Source organism: Notechis scutatus, chromosome 6, assembly GCF_049901735.1.
Source record: "Notechis scutatus isolate UNSWTSFEM ecotype Mainland chromosome 6, rNotScu1.2, whole genome shotgun sequence".
Classification (NCBI taxonomy): domain Eukaryota; kingdom Metazoa; phylum Chordata; class Lepidosauria; order Squamata; family Elapidae; genus Notechis; species Notechis scutatus.
In genome coordinates, this window is record NC_142014.1 from 41,672,866 (window position 1) to 41,684,921 (window position 12,056).

Here is a 12,056-nt window from a genome sequence, read left to right on the forward strand (position 1 = left end):
AGGAATTCCTTTCGGAACTAAACTCAGTTCAGCAGTTAATTCGGCAGCAACTGATACGGGCCAAGGAAGATTACAAGCAGTTCGCAGATCGCTCTCGACAGGCAATGCCTCCGCTGGCTGTAGGAGACTGTGTGTGGTTGTCCACAAAACATCTTCAGGTCAACCACCTGATAAAGAAGCTGGACCATCGTTTCATCAGCCCATTTCCCATCGAGGCAGTCATCAACCCCATAGCCTATTGACTGACTCTTCCGCGCTCCATGCAAATTCATCCAGTCTTCCACTGTTCCCTTTTGGTCCCTGACGCCTCTTCGTGTGATCTCCGACATCCCGCAGCTGATGATCCACCACCTGTGCCCGGTGATGATGACGCAGTAGACGGCAACGTGGCCAGCATTAGAAATTCCTGCTGGCTGAAAGGGCGGTTCCAGTATTTGATTGAGAGGCAGGGGGATGGGCCAGAGTCCCTTTCCTGGGTGGATGCTTCCACGATCCATGCCCCGGACCTTATACAGATGTTCCATAACCATTTCCCCTTGAGACCACATCCTGACCGTCAGACTCGGGGGAAGGGCCTTGCGGTGAGGGATAGTGTTTTGGCTCCGATTCCCGAGCCTGTGCTGTTAGAGGAAGAGGACTTGGAAGATGAGGAGGAGGAACTGGGAATACCTTCCTCCCCAGGACCTTCCTCTCTGGCAATGCCTTCCTCCCTGATAATGCCTCAGGTTTCATCAGACAACCGAGAGGAACAGCCTGAGATTAATCAGGAGGAAGGCATATCAGAGCAGCCCCTGACAGGGAGTCAAGAGGAAGAATGTTGGCTTGATCCTAGGCAGCGTCGTAGGGAGAAACGCGAGCAGCAACGTAGGAGGTGTGGGAGGGTCAGAGAGTGAGCTGAGTCATTGAGCCACACCCCACAGGGGATAAAAGTGGGTGTGTTGTCGGCCGGAACTTTGTACGGGACAAAGTTTGATCTTACTTCAGGTTTTTCTTTGTGAATGATTTTTGTGGTCTGCCTTGTAATTTTCTGTAAGTAGCTTTTTACTTGTTATATTCGGACTTGGCAGGCAGAGCATGTTGGAATGCCAAGGACATTATCAGTTCCAAAGAATTAACTCTGTGAAGTACGAGCCAGCTTGCCTGCCTGTGTTTGTGTGAGTTTGTACTCTTTCATCTTTTGAGAAAGAAGAAAGGTGAGACAGAACACAAACTGCTCTCTGTGTCTGCACAAAGATGCTGCAGAGGTTAGGTAGTAATCTTCCTACCTTTAGCCTTACTCCTAGACTTGGATAGTTTGCTGGGTCCTTCAACCCAACCCCATTTTGGGAAAGATATAGTCCTGGCATAACTTTGATGTAAAGTGATTTGGAAAGGGTAAGAGCACCACTTCATAAGATTATGGTTTGAGGTTATGAAGCTGAATAGTTTTAAAAACTATTAATTATTAATTAAATAGGCAAAAGAGAGCAACTGTATATTACTTCCACTCTTATCTGGGAAGAATTTCATTCCTATATGTTATTCAAATTAAATAAAAGTATATGTATTTCAGGTAATTACATTTTTCCTATTTAGCCTGTTTAGCCATGTCTCCTTTCCCCCCTTTTACAGCCTATTCTTTGAATTTACTGTACATACAGATACTTCAATTAAGAATGGCTTTATATACAAATCTAAATCTAAGGTTACACTCACCAAGTTATTATTATTAGTTATATTCCTCAAGAATATAGCTTTTATAGATAGATTTATTTATTTATAGATTTGCATCGCCATGCACACATAGAAAGTACAAGTGACATATTTCATGTTGTATTTTTGCCAAAATAGCTTATTTTTCCTAATTAAACCTGTATATTCTATCACCAAAATTAATCAGCAATAAAATTAGTGTTAAGATTTTAGTTTCCTTGTGAGGAATTATCTTTCTCCTTTTATATGAATAATTGATGGGAATTAAGGGGCAAAGAAGTGTATGATTATTTCTACTGTATTAAATATTTCTCTCAAGATTCAACAACAATTTCCTCACAGAAATTGCTTTGATAAACTAGTAATTTCTTTCTTTGCATATTCCATGTGAACTTAATAGAATAGTCCCTAAACTTAAAGTCACATAATATATTTGTCTGTAAAGATGCCCCAAACTATTTCCTTTAAGAAGGAAAACAGGAGAAAAATATGATCCACATTTCTGAAAGGGAGCTTTTCCACTTCCTCTCCCATGCCTATTTTAAGTCAGTTGAGCTATTTCTGGAAACAGATATAGCACTTTTTATAAAAGTGCTAAGATGATGTCACCAAAAAAAAAAACCAGAGCAAAAAAGCCTGACAGGATTAGCTGGAAGGAGCTATGTAGCAAGTGAACTCCATTTTCAAAGGATGTTCACAAAGTTCACTGTTCAACAAATCCTTTTTTGACCTTATGAACGGCAATGCAGAGAAATAGCTATTGGAAAGGCCATGGAGAATATGCACACAATATGGGCTTTTGGATTTTGCGGCTGTTATTGCCTAGGCACAATATCAACAGTCATTATCATGTCCTCTGATGAGTTTTTTTCAGTCAGTATTCCATAATAATAAAGCAGAGATTTGGAATCAATTAAATGACTGGCACAAGAAAGAGCAATTGTATAAACTATGCTCTATTTTGTTGTATTACAAACTAAATTCATGTGATATCATGGTGTGCCACATTTGGATAAAATGCACAAGTAGATTAGTAATTTTATTCTGATATATCAGAAGGCAGTTGTTATGAACAGAGATTGGTGTTCACATTAATGATAAAGAAAACAGGAGCTTTTGTTTTTGTTGCAGTGAAAAAATGTCTCTGCGGTATTTGTCGTACAGGTGGTCCTCAATTTATGACCATTTGTTTAGTTCAGTGACTGGTCAAAGCTACGATGGTTCTGAAAGAGGCGGCTTATGGACAATCCTTGAACTTATGGCTGTTGCAGTGTTTTAGAGCAGCACACTGTTCAGGCAATCCTTATTTCTCTTCACCTACTGCACATTTATCATATAAAAGCGGTTGGATGAAATATGTGAAAATTGAGGTTTTATTTTCATTTAAGATTTCCTATAGCCTGAAACCCACGAAATTACCAAAATATGAATATCATAAGGCCAGCAGTTCACTTGGCATGAACATAAAACATATGTATAGTCTTCATTTTAAAAAAATCAAAGCAACATTTAGACCTATGGATACGTCAACAATAGTAAATCCAATAGATTAGATGATTCTTCAAGTTACAACTATAATTACTATTTCTATTTGATATGTACCTATTTTATTACTGAATTAGCATTCATTCAGAGAACATAATCATCCAGATCAAATGGATAATTAACAGAAACACAATAATGCATTTTTCATATTGGATGATAAAAAGTTTTATACTTCTACACTTTTATTCAGAAGAGTGCAGATGAGTGGTATGTGATGGCATGGCTAAGAATAATGGTATTTCATCATCCCCAGTAGCCAGCATGATTAAGAACAAGAATATATAGGAGTTGTAGTCAATCCATATGCATTTAATCTGATTGAAATGTTAGAATAATTTGAATTGAATTCTAATATGAGCAAGAAACAATTAACTAGCAGCAAACTATTCCTGGAGTAAGTCTTAAATATAAAATCCATAGTATTCAGACACCCAAAACTTCTTGTGTGTCAGACCATATTTTGGCAGCAGAATATATTTAGGAGCTAAAATTAAGAAAAATAAATTATGGGATGTTATTTCTATTCACCAGTTTGGTTGATTTTATAAAGTAGAAAGATATTATAAATGTTTCAAAATAAGCAAATAGTGTGAAGCTGCTATATGCATGTTCATGTATCTATGAAGATACAGGATAGACAAAACATTTGGATATGTTCACCGCCTTGAATTATTTGTAAAATATAATAAAGGTGAGATATACATAAACAAATAAATAAATGCTCCTAATAGAAATGATTGTTCATGGATATAAAAACACAGCATTTGTATATATATATGCAAATAAAGCCTCAGATGATAAAACTAACATTTTTAATAATAATAAAAATGCCAAATATAAACTTCTGTTTGATTATGCAATGAACCATAACAACATTAACAAGCAGCTGTCATACAACACCCAAAACTTAGCAATGATTGATAAGACAAAAAATCTGAATAGTGGACATCAATACTGTGAGAGCAGAATAGAAGAGAAAGGATTGAGGGGGAAAAAATCACAAAATGTAAAGACCTGCAAATAGAAGTAGAATGACTGTGAAAAAAGAAAGCAAAGATATCCACAATAATAAGGGTCTTGGGTGCAATTCCAAAACTTCTGAAGCACCACTGTAATACCACTGGCATTGACAGCCATCAGTCAATTGCAAAGGCAGCTTTACTAGGAACATGCTACGACAACATTTTTAACATCATTAAACAACAATATCTGTCTTGGGAGGGACTTGATAGATGAATAAAAGTGCCAAATTCAATATCAACATCTGGTTGACTGTGCAACAAATCATAATAACAATAATTTAGGAGCATAGGAAGGTGAACATTCTGTCAGTAAAAAAAAACAAGATTTTTTTAAAAAAAAGACATTTCCTGCCTTTCAGATTTTTATTTAACCTGACCAGTCTTTCCTTGTTCCCTTCATTTAGTCATAATTATTCTGCCTAGCAATGAGCAGAACTTTCTTGGAGCCTTCTAGTACTCATATTACTCATATGGTAATTATAAGTTTTACACTCAAGTTTTTTTCTTTCAGAACTAATGAATCAATGCAATTAGCAGCAAAGAACACAAAAATATTTTCTAATACTTTAACATGATAACACATTTTACAAATCATGTAATTTCCCTACTGGGAAGTCAACTGTCTTCAGAATTACTGTACATCTGAGATGATAAACTGTAATAAGGATGCCTTTGGATTTGCTTTGTTAATAAACACGAAACTTTCATTCCTTTTGCCTCCACAAATCTGTTAAACTTGGACATTTTTAATTTAGGTAGATAATTAAAAGGAGTCATGGAAAGCAACTTACAAGTGAATATTATAATTTTTAGCAACTGAGGATGGGATTTCCCTAATGCACATATTTTGAATGTAGTCATGTTTATGAAAACTGTTCTGTAATTTCTGATGTTAATACCAATCAAGTTGGGCTTATTTAATGAAAAAATACAGTAAAACATCTTGACTAAACTTTGATGCCAGGGCCAATGTAATGGTAAATTGCTTTAGAACCCCGCCCTCCCAACATAACTTGTTCATTCATAACCCAGATTTAGCTCAGAATAATTTACATAAAGAAATAGGTTGAAGTCAATATATGCTTGAAGGGTGCCACCAATATGTCAGAGATTTCAAGCATCTTTTTTACAAAGATTTCTTGTCAGAGTTATGACTATAACTGATCACAATCTCATTTATACACCTTTTCCCCATGGAATTGTCTGTTGAAAACTGATAACAGAAAAAGTAATTAGAACGTGGATAATGAAATATAATTTCTACTAGACTATTAAGGAAAATATGTCAACAAAAAAATTCTCATTATTGTATGTATGTTTCTGCCAGCAGAAAATAAATGAAAACTATCAGGCAGAGAGATGAAAGTGAAGTATAGAAAGCAAGACCAAAGTCTTTCAAAAATATTATTTAAATTATCACAATATTATTATTAACAAATATCAAAATGCACCTAACTATTTAGTACAAAAGTTGTATAAAAATATTTAGTGATCTTATTTTTTGCATGAAGTGCCCGGTAGAAACAAAAAAAGCCTTACAAGATTTATACCTTCCAACGTTATAAAGAAACAACAGCAGCAAAAAAGAAAAATTGGAAGTCACATTTACATTTTATCCATACCAGGGAACTTACATTATTAAATGTAATACATAGTTTATATAATATTTCTATATTATTTTTAGAAGAAAATGATTCTGATTGAAATATATTTATTAACTGTATTATTAATAAATAAATATAACTAAGGGGAAAATGCATATCTTTTCTTTTTGGAGTGCTAATTTAAGTGGCTTTTCTGACAGCATGAAATAATCTTGTTTGATATTACCAATGTTTTCTATATAGTCACAAATCAATTACGTATTCTGATAATCAAAGTAATATTTTATCTAAGAGTGCTACATCATAATGTAGAATACTCAAGCTAAGCAATGATCAGTGTATTACCAAAATTTATTTTCCCACACAAGATACAAATAAGTAAATACTGGAAAGATTTCTGGTAAAGCAAGCATCAAAAATTCAAAGAGATCAGCAGAAATTAAGTTCTGAAGATAAGTATTTCCACAGTTTTTCTCCAAAGGTATCCTTTGTGATTTTGTAAAACATGTATTTTCTTTAGGGAACATGATAGGTATCAAAAAATAATAGCATTTTATCATACATTTGTACACAACGAATGAATTAGGATTTCAAGGAAATGCAATGGAAAGCAGCATATCATTGTTCAGTAACTCACTGACCAAGTTGCCATGTAAGAGTGGCAGATTGAATTGAAAATAATTACTACTCTCAGTAGAAAATATCTGCATTTTAAATAGGCCACCAATAGGCAAATCCCAAGAATCCTCCTGGTATGTTTCTTTAATAGAATCAATATAGAAAAGTAGAAATTACCTTTCATTGTGTTTGGCTTTTTAAAAATGCAATCAGAATAAGTACTAATACATTGATTTTTCTTCAACAAGCAAATGTATTTGGTGTTTTATTCAAAGTTCATGCCAACCTACTTTTTCTTTAGTCTTCGGTCTTTTTCTGCCTGGGTTCCAAGTTTGCTTAATCCCAGAGATTCTTGTGCTGCAGCCTCAGTTTCCATGTAGCCTCCTGTGTTTAAAACAGCAAAGAGATTTTCTATCTTTATTTTTTAAATAATGTTACCAGACGTGCTTTTGATTTGTTTTCTGAGACACATATATACTGGTAAAAACGGTAACCTGAAATCTATGAAAAATAAAACTTAAGAATGTAGATTCCACAAATAACTTTTTAAAGTGCTCATGATTTTCCCCTCTTTGTTTTCCTGTAAGCAAGGTTCAAATATTTTCTCCTTAGTCAGGTTTTCTCATCTCCTAATTTGACTTTCTAAAAAAGACAAGAAGCCCTTTCAAGCCAAAATGACTGTTTTGGGCAGAAGGAATATTAAAATAGCATTGTTTAGCATTCTACAAGGTGCAATGACAATAAACTAAACCAGTCACTTAATGATGCTTTGAAGTTACAACAGACCCCAAAGAGCTACCTATGACCCAACTGTGAAGTTGTTGTGGTTAGCTGGCAGAAGGTACAGACGGATGAGGAGAGTGAGGACTCAGATGAGGGGCCAGGACCATTACGGAGTGGACTGCTGCCTTCAGAGATTGTGGGGGCTGGCAGCAGCGATGAGGAGATTCCCGAGGAGCCTGTGCCAAGTGCACGCAGAGCTGCTCGTAGGAAAAAACAGCTGCAGCAGCACGGGCGACTTGGGAGTAAGACTGCAAGGTAATGGCCCCTCCTTCAAGAAGATAAAAGCCAGCTGTGAATCAGACGTTCTTTGTAGGAATCAAAAACATTTTGAAACTCCAGCCTCGTGGACATTGCAGTACCTTAGTTAGTATTTGAAGACTCTTGTGTTGTGAAATATTTCTTATCTGTGATTCTTGGCAGTCTCGCACAGTTTTGGCGAGGTTTGTGCTTATCAAAGTTAATTAGTTTGCAGCAGCCTTTTAACTGGGGATTCATAAGACTCATTAAAAGGTTTCTGTTCCCTTTGGTTATTGTTTTATTGGAAAAGGATTTGGGTCAGAACAGAAGTTCCAACAGCAACATTCTCCTATCCTTTCCATAGATGCTGCCCAGGTAGATGCATCATATAAAATAGACAAGAATATAAAATGTTACATGAATAGTGACTACAGATATTAGAAAATAAATCATAATTTTACATCACTCCATATAGTTATTGTGGTTAAATGATAAGTACATTCATCTCTGCTGTCAATGTTTATTTAATGGCACTATAGAACATTCTATTTTATTATTTTACAAATGAGAATGCATTCTAACTAATTTATTCTTTGATTTTCCACTGCAGCTATTTTTAAGTTCTGAGTAAATAATCAATACTGGGGCCATTAAATTGTATTGTACTATACTACACTGTATGACAAAACTATACATCAATGTGAGATGGAAAACTATACAAATATGATAAATAAAGCTTTATGTTAGAGTTATGCAAATTCTTCAAGAAAGATATAAAGTAGCCAATTCTTTTTCCAAGTTGTTTTTAATTTAAGAAAAATGAAAAATTTGACAAATCTTGCCAAATAAGTGATGGGTGATGGGTAAAATCTATTTTCTATCAAAATTCTTTATAAGCTAGAGTCATAAAAGGATAGCTATGATTATGTGCAGTTGATAGTCTTAGCTCATGTCACACTTGTCACATATTTTTTCTAATTGCTATCCAAGTTTTACTCTGTGTGATTTTTAAAGCTGAGCAGATTTACCTGTGAATGGAATCTTTTCACAAAATGTAGTAAACACTAGTAAAGGAAACTTAATTTTTGGAATTCTTGATGTTCTCTGAGCTAGATTATTTGCTTGCATCCAGTTCACTATCTGGGGAAGTCAGATTTACTTAACAATCAGATTTACTTAACAATTTAACAACTGCAGTGATTTGCTTAACAATTGTAGCAACAAAGGTTGTAAAATGTGGCAAAATTCAATTAACAAATGCCTCATTCAGCAACAGAAATTTTTGCTTCAATTGTGGTTAGAAGTTGAGGTCTATCTGTACACTGCCTAATTGGGTAATAAAACAATCAAGTTCAGAGAGCCCCAAGGACTCACAGCTCAACCCTGAGCTATATTCTCTTCCATTGAAAGCTTAATCTATGTCCTTTAATGACTTAACAAAATATAATTCTATGACAGTAAATATGATTGATGATAGCAGAATGGCATGGAAAAAAACCATAACCATTTTAAAAGGCAGAAAAGCAAACTGAAACTGAAAGAGAAGCTAAAGCATTTATGAAAGATTAAAAAAATAATACTTTTTTAAAAAAATCACTGGAAAGTTATGATCTGAACCTGGAGAACTATGTCTTACTTAGCTGTCCAAGTCGTGCCTTCTCTTTTTTACCAAACAAGCGTCCAATTGAAGACTTTATTCCTTTCTTCTTGGGAGTTTTGTGCAAGGAATCCTGGCTGCTATTGACACTGCCAAAGCCAATACTTTCTGGTTCCAAGGATGCAGTCAAACTACTAAAAAACACACACACAAAAACAGAGAAACTATTATTGTCCTGATTAAGTCCCATCATGAAGTCCACAACTTGTCTGCTGTGGAAACAAGTTTTATGAAATCTAATGAGAGTAGATTATGGAAACAATAATCAAATAAATTTCTGATATATAGTGTGATAATACCATAATCTTTCTGGTATTACCACCATATTTAGAACTGCACATTTTTTATGTTTTACTCTTGATTGAAATAATTGAATAAAAAGACAGATATAATTCATCAAAACTTTGTTAATGTAAGTATGGCTAGAAAGATTTTAGAATGCTTTTGATAAGAACCAAATGTTGAATTAAATGGCATCTAAGCAATGACTACCACTATTACTATTGCTTTGATCTTATCTACCCTAATAGGTAAAGTAATTAACAACTATTTTCTCCAGTAGTTTTCATGTAAAATAAGTTTCTGATATAATTATATTACCCTCCAAAAAATTACCTTTCTGTGGCAAAAATTTACCCTTCTGTGGCAAGGATATACAGATACAAGACAGCAAAATCTCCATTTCTTTCCACTGCTAATTCCCCACCATCAAAAATCCATGTGTAAAATACTGACTGAACTGGCTATAACAGTGATCCCCAACCTTTTTGACGCCGCGGCCCGGTACCGTCATCAGCTGGGCGCCGCCATCTTTTTTTGATGAAAAAGTGCTTCCGGTGAGGTCACCGGAAGCACGTTTTCATCAAAAAGATGGCGGCGCCAGGCTTCGGTGAGCTTTTCCGGATAGAAATGGCTTTCTACCCGGAAAGCTCACGAGCGCTGCGCCATCTTTTTGATGAAACGTGCTTCCGGTGAGCTTTCTACCCGGAAAAGCTCACCGGAAGCACTTTTTCATCAAAAAAAGATGGCGGCGCCCAGCAAGCCGCGGCCCGGTAGGAGTTGTTCCGCGGACCGGTACCGGTCCGCGGACCAGTGGTTGGGGACCCCTGGGCTATAATACAGTATCCAAATATTAAAAGCCTATCATTTAACTATCTTCATAACAAGTGACATGGATAGCTAGCACAATGAATTATAATTACCCTCTGATTTGTTCATTTATAATCCATGACAAGAAAATATCAGAAAATGATCATGCCTCACTTGATTAATCAAAAAGGGCATGAAATTAAAGACCAGTCATTCAATTGGAAATGGAAAATGGAAAGCATATCTGAAAAACTGATCTAAATAAATGTCAGGACAACTGCACATAGCAAAAATCATGTGAAACTCAACTTGAAACTTAAATGGATGAATCCCACTTAAAAGATACACAATACATGGCTATGCCAAACAAATGAATTCCTACCTTCTGGCATCATTGTGATATGATGAAGGTAGAGTGTGAGTCATTCTAATAGCTCTAGGTGTAGGTGGAGGAGACGTTTCACATTTTATTGTGGCCTTGTCTTCATGACCATCTTCTTCAACTACTGCAATCTACAAGTAAACAGTTTTATAAAATGTAGGTGAAAAACAGTTTTATAAAATGCAGGGGCTGGGAAGAAAAAAAACTATTGGAAAGTCAACTCCTTTCCAAGTAAGGAAATCAATCAACCAAACACACAAATGGCATTCCATCCTAGAACAAGATATAGAATAAAAGTGCTAAGTACAAATTATACAATGATAGTTATATAGTTCCAATTTCCAGGACTGAATATGACATCAGGCACACATTTAACTATTGCTATGGTTGCTATTATTATTATTTAATTCAGAAAATTATAGACAGTTTTCCTGAGTTGGAAAGGATATGCAAAGTAGGATATAATTGGAAATAAAGTTTATTTAACCTTTTCTCATCTTTAAATCTTAATAAAGGACTAAATAACAAGATTCAAATGAGTTATTGAAGTATTTTTGTTGCCCTTTAATAAATGAGTGAATGGTTCACTCATTTATTGGCCAAGTGTGATAATTGGCCAAGTATGATTAGACACACAAGGATATTTGTCTTGGTGCATATGCTCTTAGTGTACATAAAAAAGAAAACTTTACCATTCAGATAAATAATGTTTGAAGTAAAATGGACATGTTGGTAGATAAAATTGGTCCCTCATATACTTGGACTTTTCTGTGAATCCAATATAGGTTGTCCTTTAGTTAAAACTGTACTGGAGCCTGCCTATTATGGTTGCAAATGGTGATGGCCATTTTGTGAGGTGGCCTTGCTTAACAAATGAGGTGGCCTCATTTAACAATCTAACCCTCTGCTCTTGATCAGCTTTCTTCTTTCTTTGCCTTGTAACAAATTCAATGCTATTCTGCAATAGGTAGTATTTTTGTGATACTGTAGAGCAGGGCTATCAAACTCACGTCTAATTTATTTTGGTTCAGTTTTGAGAATGACATTCTTGAACTTGTTGGCTTTTAGCTAACATTGTTATTTTTGAATGAAATTTATTGTGTTTTTTTCATCACTAAAAAAAATTCAAAGCAAAGTTAGAGCATAATAAAAGTAATAAAACCAGAAACATTTATTTCATATTAAACAATTTTACTGCTAGAATAGGGGAGGCAACAGTAAGGAAATTATCAGTCATTAATTAGCATATACAAAAGTCCATCAACATAAAGAGGCTGAGGAAGCACACAAAGAGACTTGATCTGACCACTATTTCTCAGACCAACATACCTCACAAAATATTAATTGGAAAAAAACACTTCCATGGAAAAGGTGAGATATGTTTAATAAATACAGTATAAAAATATCAAAAATATTTTTATGCTGTC

General features: G+C 34.9%; 2 protein-coding genes across 2 annotated transcripts in view; one reads left to right on the forward strand and one right to left on the reverse strand.

Annotated features, from left to right (window-relative positions):
- ACSS3 (acyl-CoA synthetase short chain family member 3) overlaps window positions 1-12,056 on the forward strand; it is a 138,439-nt gene that overhangs the window by 94,899 nt on the left and 31,484 nt on the right. The window lies entirely within an intron of this gene.
- The window catches only part of PPFIA2 (PPFI scaffold protein A2), a 209,810-nt gene that overhangs the window by 30,298 nt on the left and 167,456 nt on the right, over window positions 1-12,056 (reverse strand). The window contains exons 20-22 of the mRNA XM_087968038.1: window positions 10,630-10,760; window positions 9,138-9,289; window positions 6,772-6,865 (exon numbers count right to left, since the gene is read on the reverse strand). Coding sequence (XP_087824164.1) covers window positions 6,772-6,865; window positions 9,138-9,289; window positions 10,630-10,760 — 377 coding nt within the window. The remainder of the gene's footprint in view (window positions 1-6,771; window positions 6,866-9,137; window positions 9,290-10,629; window positions 10,761-12,056) is intronic.